The 22,550-nt window shown below is 39.4% G+C and overlaps 1 protein-coding gene across 2 annotated transcripts; it reads right to left on the bottom strand.

Moving 5' to 3' along the window:
• Positions 1–1,301: 1,301 nt before the first annotated feature.
• On the bottom strand, positions 1,302–22,329 carry flnca (filamin C, gamma a (actin binding protein 280)). Of its 2 annotated transcripts, XM_056245680.1 has the most exons (48): positions 21,585–22,329; positions 19,236–19,484; positions 18,289–18,386; positions 17,533–17,683; positions 17,165–17,283; positions 16,982–17,059; positions 16,713–16,875; positions 16,430–16,630; positions 16,228–16,284; positions 15,579–15,716; positions 15,302–15,428; positions 14,726–14,862; positions 14,442–14,635; positions 14,234–14,347; positions 13,930–14,073; positions 13,662–13,785; positions 13,419–13,579; positions 13,235–13,325; positions 12,990–13,159; positions 12,759–12,876; positions 12,381–12,643; positions 11,689–12,286; positions 11,423–11,599; positions 10,595–10,757; positions 10,306–10,466; positions 10,007–10,174; positions 9,699–9,822; positions 9,443–9,599; positions 9,173–9,362; positions 9,060–9,083; positions 8,663–8,907; positions 8,378–8,477; positions 8,138–8,278; positions 7,055–7,183; positions 6,792–6,965; positions 6,517–6,678; positions 6,233–6,436; positions 5,949–6,101; positions 5,730–5,852; positions 5,392–5,628; positions 5,001–5,270; positions 4,757–4,894; positions 4,546–4,661; positions 4,151–4,283; positions 2,891–3,067; positions 2,513–2,731; positions 2,045–2,257; positions 1,302–1,956 (listed from the first exon to the last, which is right to left on the bottom strand). In XM_056245680.1, exons 1-48 carry the CDS (start codon positions 21,955–21,957, stop codon positions 1,769–1,771), a joined length of 8,154 nt encoding a protein of 2,717 aa, XP_056101655.1. In that variant the 5' UTR covers positions 21,958–22,329; the 3' UTR covers positions 1,302–1,768. The 2 variants fall into 2 exon arrangements, with proteins under 2 accessions (XP_056101655.1, XP_056101656.1); XM_056245681.1 differs by lacking the exon at positions 16,228–16,284 and having other exon boundaries at positions 21,585–22,328.
• Between the last annotated feature and the right edge of the window lie 221 nt (positions 22,330–22,550).

Here is a 22,550-nt window from a genome sequence, read left to right as displayed (position 1 = left end):
TATCGTGAATGTTCTGATCCAATCTGACTTCTGACCTGTAATGTTGCCTGAATCATAATACCCGTTCATTCTTTCCTTGTATGTAAATAGCAAGCGCAACTGGCTTTTAAAGGGAATGGGAGATGAGACTCTGGTTGGTTTATTTCATGTTATGCCCCAAACACACCCATTACTCATTAAGAGAATAGGGACGACCCCTTTAGGGGGATATATCACATCACATGTGCCATCATTACATCTGTGCATAATTTTCATTTTGTGCAATTTTTTTGAGTGAATTTTACTAATTCAGGTGCATTTATTGTATAATATTGTTTGTTATATCTGACTTATGTGCATTGCCCTTTTATAATTTTTTTACACTATCAGTATTTATTATGACGCAGGACATTGTATAAGGCATATTCTATTTTAGTCTCATTTATTGTACAGTAATTCTGTTTTTATTTTGTGAGAACGGTACTTCTTTGTTGTCTATGCTACTTGTACACTTATGTATCTCTGTTCTGTCTTTGCTGTTGCAAACCGTAATTTCCTCATTGCGGGACAAATAAAGGTTTCCTTATTCTTATTATTCTTATTCTTTAGACCATGCACCATGCGGCGACTATTTTTCCCGTTATTAAACTTGCAAAAGTGGATTCAGACACGCCCTAAGTGCACTCGCTTTAGACCATGCACTTAGATCGTTAAATAGGGCCCATGATGTACTCCCTGTTCATTTGCTCTGTGGATTAATAAAGTGGTCAAATGAAACCGTACTGCCGAACTCTGTGTTCTGTGTTCAGAAGCCAGACATTCCTACTTAATTCCTCCTTTACAGTTTATATATTGAGTTGCTTTGTGATCTGAAAGCATTATTTGATTTTGAGTATACAGGTGAAATGGTTTTGAGCCGATTGTTTGATTTTGCCAGAAGAGTCAGGGGTTTTGTGAATGTAGTTTGAAGAATTGGTTTTGTGTTTAATGTTGTGAGAAAAGGGGTTTCAAGAAATGTGTCTTAGCGATTGTGAACTGTAATATGAGCTAGTGCTTATACAAATGCGAATGGGGATCAGTGGGTTAAATATGGGACTCCCCTGGTCTAGACTTAGACTGAACAGAGTGTGTTTGCGTTCTTAAAGTTGCCAAGAAACACTATTGCAAAACTTGAGGGCCATATGTACTTTACCTGTTTAAATGAGCAAACTGGGCTCACAGGATATCACATTAAAATGAATAATTATAAAAAAACGAGCATGTCAGGACAAAAGCTAAATTTGTCGTTGTGTGTGTGTGCGTATGGAAAAAACAACACACAATAGTTTTATTCTTTATTTAAGTTTTAAATAATGCATATTAAATCATTAGTTAAGATAACAAAAAGTACATTCTATAAAGCATATAAAAGCACTGGATACATCTATACACTGTTGAAATTGTCAGAACACAAAACAATTGCTGTAATTTTTCATGACCAACAAAAGTCCCTTTAAGAACAATAAATCTGTAAAAACTTACATTTTGTCTTTTGGTGATTAAACGAAACAGGCTTTCGAAGACATACCTATTACATTGAACTGTATTCCTTTTTTAATTAATTAAAACTCGTCACTCTTTTAACAATAACTGGTACATTGTGGCATCCAACACAGTATTAAAATGCATTTGTGTCAAATAGGTTAGCATTAAATAAAGGGCAGCTTTATCAGCAGCTAAGATCAGCTTTTGTCATAAAATAAGATTTTCTTCAGAGAAGTAGGAACTCTAGAGGTTTGACTTTAGGTGATTAGGGAGTGCTCACATGGAAGGGACTTCCTGGTACAGTTTCATCCCCCCATTTAACAATAACTACATAGTTTCCTTTCTCCTTCACTGTGTAGGTTACATTGTAAAGCTTGTTTCCCATATGTTTAACAGCCACATCTTCACATGGAGTTCTGGGACCATGGACACCAACCATTAACATGTTTGTACCTGAAAAAATAAAAAATAAAATACCCTGTATAATTATGTATTTAGTTGGTGCTAAACAATTATCGACTTAATTTTGGTTTTATTTTACCTGCTTTACTACAGTCAACGGAAAAATTGTTCTTCTGGCCCACAAAGGCTTTGGAGAGGCCAGCACCATGACATACAACCTTACTGGCATCTGAAGTTGACTGTGAGCTGGACAGACAACTGTAAGCTCCGGCCATCTTAGAGGTTTTGGTAACAGTTTCCACAATGACTGATGAAGTTTCATGCAAACTGTGGCCCCCAGACAAACGCATACCTACAACAAGAGATAGACATGTTAAAACCCATAGTCACAACTCTCTAACTGTGCAAATATTACATTGCTGAAAAAACACACTGGATGTCCTATGACTTATTTAGGGTAAAACTGTTCCTGGTTCAATACAAGCTAAGCTCAATGGCAGTATTTGTGGCATAATTATGTATTAATTACCAACAACAACAACAACAAAAATCAGGGAACATTCCATCACATCAAAGTACGAATTCAATCAATTTGTGTTCATCCTACCTGTAACCTTTGCTTTGAAGGGACTGCCAACAATATGCTGTGGGCCACCATATTTAATGCATATAAGATAGTTGCCTGGTGCCATAGGAGTATAAGACACTTTGTAACCTTCTGGGCACTCAGTGCAGTCCATTTTGACCTTTGAGGGACCATCAATAGTAACCGATAAGGCACCTGATCCTGCCTTGCATGTGTTGACGACAAACTCGGAGGGAACCCCTACAGAACAGTAAGAACATAAGATTAAAATTGGATGTACTGGTGATTTATAACTGAGCAAGACCATCTGCAGCAACAGCATGCTAAATCCTTCATAATACTAATCAAGACATATCACTAATTTTTGCACTTATCAAGCAGATTACAGTGGACCAATACCTGTGCGTCCACCCTCAAGTCCTGGACCAAAGGCAGACACCATTCCTGGATCTCCAACAGATTCTGCTTCTCCAACACGGACTCTGAATGGGCTACCTGGGATATGGCTTCCATTGAACTTCACATCAATTGAATGAACACCATTCTCACGTGGAATGAAGCGAATTGCATTCTTGTCTATGAAAAGGATGGAATTATAATGTAACAATTAAAGGTTGTAACATTAACATTTAACAAAGTAACATTTCAATAAGCATTTGCCATTTTTTGCAATCTGTATTGTATAAAGCACTATATAAATAAAGATGACTAGGGTTATTTGTTGTCCTGCATTCAAATAAGTCATGTTCTTACAGGTTTTCTCAGTCGCTTTGGTACATTTCTCAGATCAGAATTGAAATTCTCAAAACTACCTGTTCAATCTTCACATCATTGTGTCACTTGTGCACATCAAAAAAGCATTTTCTCATTTCTTTGAACAAGTTGCAAATGCTTTCGTACATCCATGCAAATGATTACGTACAATTCTCTGCTTTTTCCTACATTATCAATTGCTTATGTCATGTTGATCAAAATATATTATTGGGTCTCTGTTGAATAGTCTCACCCTCCACAACATTTAGGCATTAGTTCATAGCATAAGTCTTTACATGCAAAATGGTTGAACCAGTTGTCTTAATATGTCAAGCATATTCATTTCCATTAGACTTTTCTTCTAAATCTGTCCTGTTCACATTTCTACGTTTGTTTGTTTTTTTGTGCTATGCAGTGCTGTCTTTTTCTTTCTGTATCGCAATGGTCTGTCAACAAATTTCAATAGAAACAGTAAAAGCGTAAATGTGAATCTTATTCAGTCTTTTGCAATCAAACTTCCATATACACTAAGGTGTAACCTACAATTTACAATAATGGTCATCAAAACTTTATCCATAGTTTACATCAGAACATCCCTCCAGAATACACTGTTATATTGACAACATGACTAAGCAATTTGACTGTCTTGTCCGTACACAATGACACAAGGACTTGTCATTCTGATGGCACTGACATGTTCATTGACACAGATATTTACCTTTGAGAGATGAACTAAGGATTTTGAACAATAGACTGGCTATTGCAGGTAATCCATAGTGTTTTGCTACTTGTACGAATTGTTTTGAGAAATGCACTTACTGGTTTGCAAATGTCCAGGATGATTCGAGAAATGTAACAAAGCGACTGAGAAAAACTAAGACAAAAATAAACAAGTCTACAACTCACCGCTATCCAATTCAGTGACATAACACTCCTCTACTACACCAGAGGGGGCATGTACTTTAGCATCTATGACACCTCTCGCCCCATTCCTCTGAACCGCGAATGAGGCTTCCTGATTAACCTTCAAATCCTTCTCCTGCAAGTGAAAAGAGGAATGAAAGTTTGATTTCTGACTCCAAAAAGCTAGATAGATAATAGTATGGCTGTGGACTGACGGCCAAATTACATTTCGAGCACAAAAATAGCTGAGCCATGACTCAAAGAGCAGAAAGAGTTGTTCTGGCAAGCGTTTATTTCACTGTTGCTGTATAGTTACTACCATGTGTTCAGTGCATGTTATATAATTCCCTCATTGTTCCTTATTGTTTTGTAAGGTACAGGCTGTGACTAGAGCTTACCTGAAGGCTTGTAACAGTAAGTCGACCTGCATCATCAGACAATGTGGCAACAGGAACAATGAAGGGGCTATCTGGGATATGTTCATTATTGAACTTGATGGAAACTTCATAGTCACCTGAGAGGAGAAATGGGGAATGAGAATGCAATGATTTCAACTGGTTTTGCTATCTGATTGTAACTCAAATCAAGCAACTTCTTTGTAAACCTTACCTGGCTCTTGCACAATGTAAATAACACCACAGGATCCATCTTTTCTGTCTTCAAAGGAGATTTCAGCCTTGCTTGGCCCCTCTATAGCAATAGACAGACCGCCTGCTCCAGCCTCTCTTGTCCAAATACTGAATTCAGCTATCAGGGGGTAATGAAAAGAGAGATGCAGTAAATGAAAGAAGAAAATGTATGAACATTTCTATCATTACAGAAATAAGAAGAAAACAATTTGTTTAAAACATACCAGGAACTCTTGCAACAGCTCTCTCTAGACCTGTGCCTCCAGCCCGGACCTTGTGGGAACCTCCTTCTCCGAGAGGCCCGACTGTAAACTGGAAGGGGCTTCCAGGGACATGCTCACCCCTGTATTTGACGTTGACAGTGTGAGAACCCATTTCGACAGGTACGAAGCGGACTCTGTAGGTACTGTTCCCGCTATCAACAATCTCTGCATCTGTTACATTTCCACCAGGGCTGGTCACCTGGGCTGTCATTCCCTGGATCCCTGTGTCACCTGGAAAGGGGAGAACAAGTAAAGGAAACGATGAAACAAGACCTATAGGCGTTGGTGTTTTTTTGGTGGTGGTGGTGGGGGGGGGGGGGGGGGGGGGTAGTACAGCATAATAATGATTTACCCTCTTGTCGAACTGTACCAAAGCTTCCCAATCGTTCTCTTCCCAGGAAGGACCCAAATACATCTCTGAAAGGGTCGCCGCCAAGCTCTGTGCTCTCTTCTACGTGTACTTCCCGCTTAGTCTCACCAGCATGTGACTTGCTGATTTCGGTGCGTTCTGTACGTGTGTAAGTGTGGCTACTGCGTGTGAAGGTACGAGTTAAGCGCTCCTGTGCTGACATCATCTGAAACCAATTTCCTAAGTAAAAAATAAGTCAGATTTCAGACACCTTGGCCAATACTGTCACAGTTAATTGTATTCTAACTCACACAATCTCCTTTATTGGTATTTGTTTTTACCTGGAATTTTAAGGTTTAGGTCACATGCGCTGCCCACTGAAGCAATAGAGGCAGCTTGCCTTTTCCTTGTTATACTCTCCTTCATCCTTCCTTCTCCTGTTATCTTCACTGTAAAAGGACTTCCTACGGAGTGGTGCGAGCAAACAAAATGTTACAAATCTCTGCCGTAACTGCCAGCCTACATGAGCATATCACTGTAAAGAAACACTGAAAAGTAACCTGGTATATGTTTGTCTGCAAACTTGATGTTGATGATGTAGTTGCCTGGTTCAGTGGGGCAATATGTCACTTTACATGTTCCATCTTCCACATCCTCACAATTGATATCCACTTTACTTGGACCCTCGATTGACAATCCAAGACCTCCATATCCTTTGAATCAAGACAGCGTGGAAATAAATTAAATTAGGTGTATTACACCAGGTTTGAATTTGAAATCATGCATGGACAAATCATGCAAGTTCAAAAGCTCATAACAGGAAAAAAAAACTGTAAGAACATACCAGCATTTCTGGTGTCCACAAAGAACTCTGCCACTTCAAAGGTATGAGCTTCAACCAAACCTTTACCAAAAGCCTTGACTCTGCTGGCCTCTCCAATTTCAGTTGGTCCAACCATAATCTTAAAAGGGCTGTTGTTCACATGTGTCCCACTCTTCCTCACGCTGACCTCATGCTCCCCCACTTCCTTTGGGGTGAAGGAGAGACCTGGTGAAGCGAGGGGAGCAGAGATTAATCAAAGCCAATCTAGTATATACAGAAGGCATTTTATGGCCTCTTGTGCTTACCAATGTGCTGGTTGGGCAACCTCTTCAGTAGGCAAGGTTCGTCCTTTCCTGATGGAGCTTTGATGCTAGCTGTCAGATAGCTCAGGTCTGTTTCTGTGATCTTCAGTGAGACATCTGCCGCTGTGCCAACGTTCATCTGAGACCTTCGGAGTGAATCATCACCTACACAAACAGACAATTTATCGGTAAGGATGGTAAGTTAACCTGGGCAAGAGTTCAGTTATTTTTACCAGGTCTAATGTTTAAAAACACAAGTGACACATTTCTTATCATACCAGTAATTTTTGCAGTGAAGGGGCTGCCAGGAATATGGCTGTTGTCAAACTTGACAATGATGTTGTAATCACCCGGTGCAGTGGGCAAGTAGGACACAGTGCACGTACCATCTTTATTGTCCTTACAACTGATTTCAGCTTTAGATGGACCCTCTACAGCAAGGGACAAACCACCTGTGAAGGGCAAACAAAATTGACTATTTGTCACCCTTTTTATAAAAATATATTTCTATATTTGCTTTGCTGCAAACACCTTTATGTACCTTGTCCAGCATTCTTGGTAACAACCGTAAAAGTGGCCAGTTTATTGATTATCCCATGACACAAACCAGGTCCATAGGCTGTCACCATCCCACTGTTCATTACATCTACATAGAACTGCAAAGGACTTCCTGTGAACATAATTGCATTCAAGCTGTGATTATGTAACCTACATGACGCAGTGTATCATTTCACTGACATCTTAAATTACTTAATTAAACAAGTCTCAGTAAATATTTGAACACTTAAAAGGTAGGGTAAGCAATTTTTTTCATAAACACTTTTTATTATACTGGTTGAAACTCTCTTCACATCCTGATAGCAATCAATAATAGAAGTGGTCTAAATCTTAAAAAAAAAAAAATCTCAAAAAATGTTCGTCCAATCATTGCATTTGGTCCGCATTTGCATTTGGTCCGCCATGTCATAACCATAATTACCAGATGTTCATTATTGGGGACCATTAACTGTAAGGGGATTTACAGTCAAAGACCCAGAACCAGATATGAGGAATGAATAACCGCAGTCAGAATTATAATAAATTGAATAAAAGTTTTACTGAAGATAGTTTGCAGTTTCATCAGCAGAAGTCAGCTTCAAAACTCACAAAGAGTTTGTTGGCCACCCCAGGGTATAATAATGAGATTCATTATTATTACAATGTTATGTGCTTTGAGACAGAGGCAATTTAACGCCATCTCTCATGACTCTGCAGACTCTAGCCTAGCTGTGTGTTAATGTGTTTTGGAGGAGGTGTGGCTTTGGAGACGCTCTGAAGGGAGGGTGGAATCTTATGCTTTCAAAGCAAGCTTGCTATGCTAGCCTGTCCAAAATTGTCTACCTTACCTTTAAGCCACATAAAAGTATACATTTTCTGTCAATATAACTATCCATCAAAGCAACATGATATTATTTTTTTAATGAAAATGCGGAAAAGCGAAACTCTCTGCTAGCATTGTGTGTTTGCAATTGCAAATGAGTTTGATATTATCAAATAAAAGTTATTTTTATTTAATTTTAAGTACATCTTGAGTGTCAAAATGTTTTTGGGCCATTTCGCACATAATGTGAAAAGGGGGTCCAACCTGGGATGTGGTTGCCATCATACTTTATGTCCATTTCATGCAGGCCTCTCTCTGTAGGCTGAAATTGCACTGTGACTGTTCCATCTTTGTTGTCCCTGATGAAGGGACGAGCTGTCTTACCAGAGGGCATACGCACCTCCCCTGCAAAAAAAAAAAAAAACAGACGTGTGATACTTTCTAACAACAGCACACAGAAGTAGTAACATTTTTGCTCTAAATTAACATGATTAAAGATGTTACCACTGAGCTCTCCTTGCTGGACAGTGAATGGGATAACCAAGTTGAGGGGTTGAAACATGGGTTTTGTGTCATCTCTCGGTGCAACAGGCTGATCGGTAGCCTGAGATAGCATAAGAAAGACAAGCAACAATGATTTCAAACAGTGCCCTGCTCACTGTCAATGCAGTACTGGATATTTTATCCATTCTGTTGTAATATCCCTGGTATTGATATCAATAGATCTATAATTGGTTTATCAGGCCAGTGATACACAGTTCAATACACCTGTTCAGTAATATCACTCACCATGACTTGAAAAGGGCTTTTGGGAATATGTTGCCCTCCGAAGCGGATTGTGATGACATATTTTCCCGGCTCGGGTGCAGTATAATATATGTCAAAGGTGCCATCTGGATTTTCTGTAACATCCATATCCAGCTCAATGCCATTTGGGGTCAGAACTGTACATGTCACCTTCCCTTTTCCAGCAGCCTTGGCATCCACAGTGATGAATGTCTCTTCTGCCATCTTAATATTGGGCCCAAGACTTTCTGCTCAAATAACAACATTGTTAAAAACCGAAGAACTTAATTATGGAAACATATTACTTGGTGTAATGGTAAAATATTTATAATGGTAGAATATATCACCATTATACAATAATTCATAAAAATGATTTGAAATTAATTTTCTGATTCCTTACCAACACCATGTCCTCCAATAGACACTGAAAATAAAAAGCAAGCAACAAAAAAAAAAATCAGTAAAAGCAGAGTTACGAAAAGAAAGCACAAAACACCAAAATGGAAAGAATACCTGTCAGCAGACACTTGCTGGCATCACCAGTTGGTAAAGCTTGGATATTGTAAGGTGAGTATGGAATGTTATCTCCACCATACTTAATGGTTATGGTGTATCGGCCAGTCATATCTGGCACATAAGATACAGTGTAAGTTCCATCTCTGTTGTCTTGAATGCTGGCTTTTTTCGGCTTTCCCTCTGGATCCTAAATAGAACACAACATTTAAATGCACTGCTCTGGTAATATATGCCTTATTTTGAGGTTTTCTATTTATATGTGCTCACAAGGATTTGAACTGTCAGAAGGCCTTTCCCTGCATCACGAGCATCAATGGTAAACTCCACTGGTAGACTGGCAGCAACTCCTTTAGTGTCCAGACCAGGTCCGCTAGCCCGCACCTTACTGGCATCGTGTGAGGGGGCTGAATTGACTTTGAATGGACTGTTTACAACCACAAAATAAAAGAGATGCAAATTATGTCTTTAAGTCACATTAAGGTAACAATTAAATAGTCTAAAATGCATGACTTTATGATCTTACCTGCCAGGTACTTCTTGGTTGGCGTATTTGACAGACACTGTGTGCGGCCCCTCCTGTGCAGGGGTGTAGTTGACGGTATGCGTTCCATCTCTGTTGTTTTTAACAACAACAGGCTCAAGTGTTCCTGTAAGACAGAACATGTTCAAGATTTCATCGGTCAGAGGCAAGCATGGAACATATACTGAATACAGAACTGCATACTAGTATACTACTCGTACTTCGAATAGAAGTACATTTAAACAAGTAATTTAGTGTTAGACTGGATCAGAGCATATTTGTAGTGGACTGGAGGGGTTCATGTTTTGTACCTTTTGGTCCATACAGCTGGACCTCTAGAGGAGCCAGTCCTGCTTTGCTACTGTCCACAGTGAAGGTTTGTGGAACATGTGCTGTAACTCTGTTAGCAAGTCCAGGACCTGAGCACTTCACCTTACTGACATCCACCACATCCTTAACCAGCACCCGAAATGGACTGCCTGAGAACAGTAACCCCAAATATGAAGTAGTTATAGAACTATACAATTTAAATAAAAATTATATAGATAATACTGTAATATTGTATTGGTAGTTAACATCTTTATAGGTAATTAGATAGATAATATTTCACCTGGAATAGGCTGGCCTCCATAAGTGATATTGACATCATAGTCTCCAGCAGTGAAAGGCATATATTCAACACTGCAACTACCATCTTTGTTGTCCTTACAGAACATTTTGGATTCTGATGCTCCTTCAATGGTTAAACCCAAACCACCTGTCCCAGCACCCCTTTAAAAGATAAGCATGGATGTACAATTAGATGTTAATTTCCCACATCTAATCGAGCTATAAAGCAACTATGACAATTTCTTTTAGGGCATCAATGATGCTACAGTATATGCACACAGAGTCCATACCTTGTCTCCACTGTGAAGCAGTTGGGTTTGTTAACTAGCCCACCTTCCAGGCCTGGACCATAAGCTCGAACACGTGTTGGGTCACAACCTTCTACAACTGACACCTTAAAGGGGCTCTTAGGAACAGCAACTTCATCATAAAATACCTCGATCAGGTGCAAACCTACACAAAGCAAAGAATTACTTTCATTTGAAGAACTCAGCTTTATGCCAATCCAACTTCATAGGCTACATATAGCTGTCTTAAACATATTATTTAATGTTATTTTATTTAGTTTATAATTGCATCTATGAAATAAGAAAGTACCTTCAGAGTTTGACAGCATATAGCTTTTGTAGTGTTTCTAGAAAGTATTTGTAATAGGCTCTGTTTTAACCATGAACTGCAGCTGTCATTGGTATTAATATAAGATGTATTTCTGTACGGATGTGCAGAGGGCCCTAGTCAGGCACACAACTATTTAATGATCTCTTTTTACAATGCATGTCCTATTTATAAACTCCCTCTACATCTGTCATATGCTCTCATTCAGTACCGCTTCTAAGCTCTAAAAGCTTCTTGTCTGTATATTTACCCCTGGGGGCCCCCTTTGCAGAAACCCCTAAACTTTGTGGGAAAGTGGAATCACAAGGGATGATATACCCAATCCATTGTATGATATATACATACATGTTTCTTTTTCTAAAAAGAAATCTCATTTGAAAAACTTAATACTCACTTAGCATTCACGTATTTATATATAAAATATTTGAAAGCCTTTGAAAAAAAACCTCACTTTCAAAATATGTTTTCCTTAAACATATTTGTTCTGTGTTTGAGTGACATACCATCCTCAAAAGCAGTATATTCCACTCTATATGTGCCGTCGCCCTTATCAGTAATATATGCATCTGTGTTAGCGCCTGATGGATTGATGATGCGAATCTTAACATGATTCCCTCCTTTGGTCTTAGTCTGGGCCCGGGTATCCACAATGAAGTGTGTTGTCACTTCCCTGAGGACCCCTTAAGTGACAGAAAAACAGGAAAATAAGGTATAATTGATTTGCGGTTGGAAAGTTAATCCAGTTGTTGCTTAAATGTTTAAATAGTACCTCTTGGCTCGACTCCTGGTCCATACACTTTAATCCCACTCGTGTCCACTGACGGCTCCACCTGAACATGTATGGGGCTCTTGGGCACCTGCTGACCTCCATATTTAATTGTGATGGTGTGTGTCCCATGAAAGAGTGGGGTGTAGGTGACAGAGAATGTTCCATCACTGTTCTTTTTAATACAAACTTCAGCTTGAGCCCCTGAATCTGACACAATCTCAATGGTGAGTTCAGCCTCTCCGGCTCTACTGCAGTCCACTGTGAAACTGGCCACCTCACCAGCTTTAGCCCTCTCTAATCCTGGTCCACTCACTATAACCTTGCCAGCATCCAGAGCTGGCTTGACAGCAGCTTTAAAAGGAGAGCCAGGGATATGAGCTTCCCCAAATAGGATATTGATGTTGTAGTCACCAGCCTCTGTGGGCAAGTAGAATACAGAGCAGGTTCCATCACCGTTGTCTTGGCACTCAATCTTAGCCTCACAGGGGCCTTCCAATGTTAGACCCAGACCACCAGCACCTGCCCCTTTTGTGTCTATAGTGAACGGTGCAGGCTGACCCACAATACCACCCTTAAGTCCTGGTCCATAGGCACGAACCTAGTGGGAAATCCAGTAACATTAAATTATAGAGCTCACACAATAATTTTACAAAGTCATGAGACCTTTTATTCCCAATAAGCTGTGCTCTTACTTTGGAAGGATCGGCAGGCATGAGTCCCTCCACAGAAAAGGGACTTCTTGGAACAGGGTTCCCATCATAGCTGATGTCCACTTTGTAATGACCCTCCTCGGGTGGGATGTATTTCACACAAGTGGCCTCTTTTGTCTTGTCTGATTCCAACTTACAAGGTATTGGTCTACCAGAGGGTGAGGTTATGCTCACTTGTACCATACCCTGTCCACCTGCCCCTTTAGTGCTAACAATAAACTCTTGGTCCTTTCCAACTTCCACTTCTGCAACACATACAGCAGTTTAGTAAGCTTGAGAGCAGTATGCATTTACAGTTGATAGTTCAGGTTGTAAAATACTTTGGCATAAGTGGTTTAACTGTTGAGTTAGAGTGCTTACTTTCATTAAGGCCTTCAACTTTGACTTTGCCAAGATCGAGTGAAGGGGCAACTGTGATATTGAAAGGGCTTTTGGGAACGGGATCTCCACCATGTGTGACCATGATAGCCATCTCACCCTAATTTGCAGAAGATTAGGCATTTATTGCTGGTGATACATAACCTTTCCAATCTTAATGATATTCATGTTCAAAGCAAAAACGACATGGAATAGATGATAGTGATCCCTGACCTGATGAAGTGCAGTGTACTTCACAGTGTAGGAGTAATCATGATTATCAATGATCTCAAAATCTTTAACAGCGTTTCCTTTAAAAGCAGTTTTGAACTGCACCTCTGGTTTTGCCTTTCCTGCTCCCTTTGTGAAGATGGTGAAATGGGTTGGAATATCCACTTGAATGCCTATAAAGCAGAGTTGTGTCAATTAAAATGAATTTCTCTGGGGCTTAAGGTCTTAATGTTGCGGCTTACACCCACCTGTCTTGTTCAGTCCAGGACCTTCAGCTCTGACTTTACCAGCATCATGAGACGGATCCACCTTGACTTTGAATGGGCTGCTGGGGATTTCCTGTTTTAAGCAGAGAATAGTTTGATATGTTCACTTAGCATTAGTGTGCAATTGGATGCAGGCAAGAAGCAAGAAGTTTGTTCAGTGCTTTACCTGATCTGCAAAAAGCACCATGATTGTGTAACGGCCAGGGCCAGGGGGTGTGTACTTTACAGTGAAGGTGTCGTTGTCATTTTTAATGATGTCAAAATCTATATCTGCCTCCGCTGGACCCACCACACCTGGGGCACATTTGATGCCAATGCTAATATCACCTAAGATATAGTCAGAATGGTTAGCCACATTAAAACTTTGTTACAGTGTCATATAATGAAAAAACAAACTCATTATGCAAACCTTGGCCAGCTTTACTGCAGTCAACAGTGAAGTAGGTGGGCTCATCTGCCTTTAGGCCAGTTTTCTCAACTCCAGGCCCATAGACCTTCACTTTGTCAGGGTGACAGCCTTCACCAACAAGAACCTTTAAAAACAAAGTTTTAAGCTATGGACTATAAAATCAGCAATGGTGTGCAAAAAAACAAAGCGAAATCTCAAAGAAAACAATGACTCAACTAATGGTGCTGTTACAACACATAATAATACAAACACGCTGAAAAAAACTCACTCTGAAGGGACTCTTGGGTACGTTGACCTCCCCCCAGGTTAATATGATGGTGTGCTTCACCGGCTTGGTAGGAACATACATACAAACAAAAGTGCCATCTCCCTTATCAGTAATTTGAATGTCAATCACACAGCCCTCAGCATCCTAGAAGAAAGTTTGCAGAAATATAAGATTTCACCTTTGCATGTATGTGTCTTTGTCATCTGTTACCCTTTAACACTGATTCTACTGGCAGGACTAATGCTTAGCATTAGTCTACCATCATTGCCAAAGCAAAGCATTGAGAATATTACACATATTAAACCTGAGCATAGATCTTCAGACTGCCTTTGCCAGCTTCTCGAGCATCTACAGTGAATTGTGTTGATTTGTTGACAATAATTCCGGTGGGCTCCAGGCCTGGCCCAAACGCTTTGACCTGCACATGAGATCCATCAGATCAATAACACTGACACTGACAACAAAATAAAATCAGAGATGACTTTTGATTATTGTTTCCATGTGTAAACCACCTTCTCAGGGAAGACATCATTAGCTGCTGGAAGGATATGGGCCATGAAAGGGCTGTCTTTGATATCTTCATCATCACAGATGACATGAACTGCATAATCTCCGGGTTCGGTGGGCCAGTAACGCACATCACAGGAACCGTCACCTTTATCATCACACTCTATCTTTGCTTGAGAAGGGCCCTCAATTGAAAAGCCTTTAAAGAAAAGAGATGGTATATAAAAATTAGCAAGACACATAAAAGAAAGTGTCTTATTTATTGTCTTCCTTATGTAGAATTACCCACCTAGAGTTCCTACTTCTGTTCCAATGGCCTCAACAACAAAGTCAGCTGACTTTCCAACCATTCCAGTCTTCAAGCCAGGACCCCAAGCCCGCACTTTTTGTGGTCCAGCTTCCTTGCTGACTTCCACTTCAAATGGGCTAAAATAATCACATTTTAAACAGTGCTGAGATTGAACATAAAATATAATAGAGGAAACTTTGACACAGAGGAAGGGGTGAAAGTGATTTCACCAAGTAGAACATGTTCCTGGATCAACATCCTTGTTGATCCTGGAAAAACATTTTAATCAATCAATCAATCAGATTTGAGGGATAGGTTTGCGGTTAATGTCAAGTTTAGGCTTACAAAAAGGGGTAGGGCCTTCTACACCATTCTTATTCATCTGTCATTTCAGGGTTAGGGTTAAGGGTAGGGATAGGGATAGGGTTAGGACAATGTTTTTGGACAGGAATGTTGTTCCAGAATCAACAAAAGTTGTTGATCCAGGAATATGTCTTGCTTGGCAAAATCATGCCTAGAGGAAGGTGTGTATATTTGCATTACAGTGGTTAACTAAGATGTACAACTAGCTCTCACCTGCGTGGGATAGGTTGGCCTCCCCATGTGATGTTTACATTATATTTTCCAGGCTTAACAGGGCAATAATCACACTTGAACTCTCCATCACCAACATCAAGTACTTTCACAGGCACCTCTACTCCTCCTGAAAACATATGCATAGAATATTTTGTTTCTTCTTGGAAAGGTAATTGCATAAGAATACAAGTTTTTCAGAAAACAAGTGTTCAGTTTTAATAGTAAAATAATCCCCACAATATACCCCAGAAAGAAAGAAAGTTTATAAATGACTCACCAGGCCCTTTTACAGAGACCTTCAACTCTCCACTTCCTGCTCCTTTGGTAAAAACTGTGAAATCCGCCACCTCCTTAACCCGAACGCCCTTAGGCTGCAGTCCCCGGCCAGTTGCACGACAGGCATTAGCATTGCTGGCTGATGGGGAAAAAGAAACAAAATAAACATATTGTGAAATGTCCCAAACTTTTTTAAATGCACAGACTGAAGCAGTGTTAGTAAGATCAAGCTAGGTGCTGTGCTTCTGGTCAGTTGCTCGATGACAAACAGCAACACTGGACAAGTAATATAGGACATTCATAGAATACAATAGGATATCATAAAATACAATACAAACAACATAACAGTATTACAATGACAAATTGCTAGAATGGTCATTTTATAAGCATCCAAACCGTCAGTATTACAAAATGTTTTGCTTTTATAAAGATGTATAAAATCTATTTAAAATCTAAAAAAGTTAAATGCTTTTTTTTCAACATGACACTCATATAAATATTATGTAAGTTCATGTGTTCCTCCAATACAAACACATAACTTTGGTATTGCTCTTTTCCTGCCATGCCTCAAGTGTTTTGATGTATGGTAGGAATTAAGCGGCTGCGAACAAGCAAAGAAGCTAAGCTTTAGCCCGCAGAGGTTTGCGCACCTTTCTTTTTATGAGGGGGTATCTGCTTCGGAGGCACAGCAGAAGGTTTAGGGTGTGCTACAAAATAAACAATTGTGTTTTTGGTGTGGGGGAGATTCTTTGACTTTCTTTGTTGCCCACTTTTCCAATATGGCTGACACATTTAAAAACATTTGATTAATTCAACAAGATATATAGTAAAAGAAAATGATCAGATGATTACCCTCAGAGATGTTCACTTTAAAGGGGCTGTTGGGTATGGGCTGCCCAGCAAAGGTCACATGGATGGTGTGCGGCCCCTCCTGAAGAGGTTTGTAGGTGCAACGGAAGATGTTATCACCCTTGTTTTCTAGAATAACTTCCACAGTGTTGTTTTTATTCTGAGGGTCAACAATGACCACACTAACATCTCCAGCCCCAGCACCTGAAATGAGTGAGACAGAACCGTGAGAGCAACTTCATATAGAAAAACATCTTCCAAAACATGTTTTGTGCATTCTGCTCACCTGCAGTATAGATGTCAAAATAAGTAGGTTTATGGGCCATATTGCCAACTGCCTCAAGACCTGGTCCTCGAGCCTGAACTTTGCTGGGATCCCCCAGAGCCTTCGCCACATTCACCATGAAGGGGCTCTTATCAATGTCCTGACCAGCAAAGAGTACCTTCACCTGTGATATAATAGAATAAATAAACAACCATGCAACTGGACAGAAACAAATGTATATCCTTAAATGGACACTGTACAACCAACTATGTTCTTGTACTAATGCATACCTTGTGGGGTCCCTCAACCTTGGGCACATAAGTGACAGAGAATGTCCTTTTCTTGTCATTGTTGGCGACAACTTTAGCCTTAATTTGAAGAAAATTAAAAGATAGATTTTAGTTTAAAATGGTTTGTTTCACATTGATACACCATTTACAGAATGTTAGAGAAATATATCTGACACTTCTCACCTCCTCAGTGTGACCCTCTGGGTCCTCTACATATACAATCACTTCACCAAGTCCAGCCTCCAGTGTTTCTACAGTAAATAGAGCTGGCTTCAAAACCATGTTCCCCTGAGGCTCAATACCTGTTTTCATAAAAATAAAAATAAACTGTCATACATATTAAGTCTTTCAACAACAGCAATACCCAGAATGCAATACTTGATTGTATGCAAAGTACGCAAATACAGCATAAATAGCCCTTATTTTAAAATTCCTTTTACTAAATCTGTATGTGTGGTTTAAAAACGCATTATTAGCTTTTGTGCTGACAAAACACTTTTCGTGACGTTTCAACTGCACTTGGAGTACAGTATAAGCCTTAGTTTACTCACCTGGTCCATAGGCCTTGGCTTTTTTGGGGTACAGCTGCTTTGGCTTAAGAGGGGCTCCAGGCTTCAGTTTAGCTTTGGGAAATTGAGAGAGGTATGTCATCACTGAATGCTCATCCACATCTGGATCCACAATTTCCTCTGGAGCTATCACCTAGAGATCAAAAATGCATACATGTCAGATGAATTAAGAATTAAGTATACAGGGGCCTCATTAACTAATAACTGCTTTCAAGTTCCATATGTACTGTATGTGCTCAGAAAAAAAAGTTATTACACCAAATTTCCATTGGAGAAGTAACTAGTAAACTAGTCAGAAAGCCTGTTTATGATGACATAAACATTGCAGAAAGAATGCATCACATTTTTCACCATCACATTTGTTCTACCATCACAAGGTGGTGGCAATCTCTTCAGATACTATATTTATCCACAGAGTGCCGAGGTTTGAGAGCGGCCTTCAACAAGCCAAGGGCAGGATTTACCAGGAGCCAGACCCCTCCCACATCCCCTTAACAGTCAGCAGGGAATTTAGCCTCAAGAATTTATGACACACATGCTACACCATCCATGGAATCTCACACTTATCCCATGAGGATAACAGAGCAGGCACCACAATGTGTCAAAGTGCTGAAACCACTTACATTTTACACAAACCCATGCCGACACTACCTTCCTTATGACTTCCTTTTATACTTTTAAGTAGAGTATACAATTCATTGGCTAAACTAGTGGTGTTAATGTTGAGTGGATGTTCACCTGTGGCACACCGAGCCAGTCATCGGCCTGCTGCATGGCCTCACGAGCATTTGCAACAGGCTGGCTGGGGTCCCATTTTTGCCAGTCAGGGCACAGACCTACAGAAAGAGTTAAATTGAATGAGTGAATCATTAAAGTTCTTCATTATTGAGGTCTTAAGCCACAAACTATACTTAAAAAGTAAAGGAACCATTTTATTGAAACAATAATGACCTAACTTTATAAATCAGTTATGATATCAGGCCTCCCATAAACTTGGTCTGCTCTTTATAAATTGTTTATTAAAAATGTCAAAAGAAACATATAACGTATCCAAAATATAAAATGATAATGGTAATGCTGTGATTTGTCAAAAGCCACCAACACCCTGTATGGTCATGACTGTCTCACAGGGACTGTTTCATATCAGCTACACTGAAGTAAACACTTTACTCCACTACCCCTCTCCTCAGTATGGCTCCATGTGAGCAAAGAGTGGCTCAGGAAGTAGGCCATGATTTAGTTTTAACTTTTTATATATATATATTTTATTATTGCCATGTTATTATTTCTCTTCCTAATGACAATAAAATGGGTTACGCTCTCTAAAAGGAAAGGTGGAAAAGGAGGATAGTCACACAAAACTTTTCAGAATTTTATTAAGACTGTATATACTAATTTCCTTTTTAATGATATTATTACATAATTCATATACTTAACTCGTTTTATATTGGCACTGAAACTCAATCAGTTCTATTTATGACAATTAATTATCTTGTGTTCTTGCCCTTTTGTCTAAAAAATCTAAAAAGAAGTTAATTATCAAATTGGTCAAAGCATTGAAGAGTGAGAACCCAAAATCTATGGACAAATGTGATTGTTAACCAGGACTTCCTCACCCAAACACAAATACCCAAAGTCAAATCAATCAAGCAGCTACACCTGATAATGTCATAATGTGTACTTACCAGGGGCACAGTTGTCCACGAGGGCACCAAGGGCCTTGCCATCCCTCCAGTCTTTGTTAAAGTTGTTAATAGGCAGCTCTGGAACCTTGTTCTGAATCCAGCCCAGCAATCTTTGTTTGGGAGTGAGTTTCTTAACCTCTTCATCATCCTCATCATCCCACATGGGCATGGAGATGGAATAATGGAGAATGAGTGTCCATATGAGACCCAGAATCAGTTTCAGGTTCCCATCTACAATGGCTTTGCTGTCTACACAGGTCAAAGACAATCACAAGAATACAGATTTTTGAAAAAGTAGGTACAAGTGTTTGTATTAATAGTAGTTCCACGTCAGTTTACTTTAGCATCTCAGATATAACACTGACATCCAGATACAGGCTGTTAAAGGGTTAGTTCACCCAAAAATGAAAATTATGTCATTAATTACTCACACTCATGTCGTTCCAAACACGTAAGACTTTTGTTCATCTTCGAAATACAAATGAAGATGTTTAAATGAAATCTGAGAGATTTATGTCCCTCCACTGACAGTCCATGCAACTACCACTTTGATGCTTCAAAAAGTTCATAAAGAGATCGTAGAACTAATCCATATGAATTAAGTGTTTTAGTCCGAATTTTCTGAAGAGACATGATCGCTTTATATGACGAATATATTTAATTTAAGCTTTTATTCACATATAAACATTCATCAACTCACACATCAGTTATAGTAAATGTAGGCTCAAGCATGTTTGACTGATGTGCGAGAACCAATGAGGTTCATTCTTGTGTCACGCATCATGTTTGAGCTTCAGCAAGAACCAATGAGGTTCATTCTCGTGTTACGCATCATTTTTGAGCTTCTGCAAGAACCAATGAGGTTCATTCTAGTGTTACGCATCACGTTTGAGCTTCAGCAAGAACCAATGAGGTTCATTCTCGTGTTACGCATCATGTTTGAGCTTCTGCAAGAACCAATGAGGTTTGTTCTCACATGTCCAGGCAAGTACAGTTGAGCTTCTGTTTATGTTTTCACTGATCAATTTTTATATGTGAATAAAAGCCTAAATTAAATCTGTTCATCATATAAAGCGATCGTGTCTCTTCAAAAGAAATTGGACTAAACTGCTCAATTCATATGAATTAGTTTTATGATCTCTTTATTAACTTTTTGAAATGTCAAATTGGTAGTTGCGTAGCTGTCAATGGAGGGACAGAAATATCTCAGTTTCATTAAAATATTTTCATTTGTGTTCCGAAGATGAACAAAAGTCTTACGGGTTTGAAACAACATGAGGGTGGGTAAAAAAACAACATACATTTGTGAGTGAATTAACCCTTTAAGTAGTCAAGTCTCCCCTAAACAACTTCACACAACTACACAAAGTCTGCTCTTTATCTATCAAAGCAGCTCTAAACATTGACCAATAAACTGCAATCCTACAGTAACTGCAATATTTACTCTGTATCCATTAATACTCCAACAAGTTTTTACAGCATGTCTAGAGACAGATTAATGTAACCTTTCACCTTATAAACAAAACAACAAACAAGCTGTGGCCCTTTAGAACTATTTTCCATTTCACTGACACATGGAAGCCCAATGTGTACATGGTGCTGAAATACTACACCCAGACTCTGACCTGACACCCGAACTTTAGATGGAGGTAAAGAAGTGAGCATCTGAATGCTGATAATGTTTACGGGCAGGCTAGTGTGTGAGAGAGAGGTTTGGCATTGGCAGTCAACTTTAAAAGAGATACAAAAACACCAGTAATATCAACTATTTGCGTGATAACTTCACTTCTATTAATAAGTAATAAACAAATAATAATTTATGAATAATTCACATTTATTAAAGTAAATCAGAAGTAGGCTACAAATATATTAATGTTAAACATCAACCATGTGAAGTTGTTATATAAAAGGATCTATTCCTAGACTGGGACGATCTTTGCTGTAACTCTTCGAAGTTTAAATAGAAATGTTGGTAAGTAACACGTTAGATAATGGAACACATTTTCACTATTAACCTTTTAGCTTGCATATTCTAGCATATTGGCTGTTTAGTAGCCTACTTATAAAGCACATATTAATGCCTTATTCTGCGTGATCGTATTAGGTCCCTTAACCATACCTAAACATAACCACTACCAGAACTTGCTTACTATCAAAAAGCAATTAGGAGTTAATTGATGGAAAATCCTAGATAATAGTGACTATGGGTTCCCTAATCTAAAGTGTTAACGAAATGTTATAGTGTCAATACAATGTTATAGAACTTAAATATAAAAACAAAAAACTTGTTCAACTTTAAGTGTTGGTGTTTTTTTCCTGTCTAACTAGGCTAGTTAAATCAGAACTTACCTATTGACACTAATTTGATTCGCTCTCTGTCCAGAAACTCCAGCGCCACCGACACGTTCTCCAGTTTCATTTGTCTGAAGTTTGGTCTGACGTTATGCTTTCTATACATTTTCTTCTGACTGAGGACCTCCAGAAGCCCGATGAGTTTGAGCCCATCGCCCAGGTCTTTCTGGAGGTCAGTGAGGCTCTTATTGACGCACTTGAGATGTTCATTGCACCACCTGGTGAAGGTGTTCTGCTGGATCTTCTTCCACGGCGCGTCCTCAGCCAGATCTTTCTCAGTTGCTGGCATCTCTTCCTCTTCCTCTTCCCCAAGGTCCGTGCCCTGGTAGTATTGAGGCGGCAGATCGTCTAAATGTGTGTAATTGCTCATGATGGACTCTTCCTTTTATACTTCTAAAGCGAGAAATTCACAGCTCGTCACTTTTGCGGGAGAGTGTCAGGGGCGCAGAGGCGCGCACAGATCAAAACTTGGTGGAAGTACCTATAAAAAAAAAAAAACAGACAGATTTTCACAGATACTTGTGAAAAGTGATCTTCTGTCAGGACGATGATAGATTATCCGATTTACGGTTTACAAGGCGGCCAGTCCCCGTTTTTAATTCTCAGTAGCCTGTCAAATGTAGTCGCTTCTTCTTAATGGACACTTCGCGTTTGAAGAATATCACTTTTTGACAAATGAAAAAGTCTCTTTTGCTGCTCCACAGTTCGCAGGAGTGAAACTCAGTTTGAAATGAAGAGAGGGTGAATGAAGGGGGCTTAAATGCACACAGGACCACTGGGATTACATCACACTGATGTCATGCTGTATACTGGAGTATGACGAACTAGTTTTCTAATTCTGAAGGATATCTATCATAGATCAGATTGGTGGAAATGAACGAGACAGGCTGTGATTGGCCAGTTGAGACACACTTATTTCTGGACTATCGGAGTAAGTGGGCGGGTGAATGTCCTCTCATTTGT

Source organism: Rhinichthys klamathensis, unplaced genomic scaffold, assembly GCF_029890125.1.
Source record: "Rhinichthys klamathensis goyatoka isolate OS25496 unplaced genomic scaffold, OSU_Roscu_1.1 h1tg000033l_1, whole genome shotgun sequence".
Lineage (NCBI taxonomy): Eukaryota > Metazoa > Chordata > Actinopteri > Cypriniformes > Leuciscidae > Rhinichthys > Rhinichthys klamathensis.
This window is presented reverse-complemented; position numbering and strand designations above follow the sequence as displayed.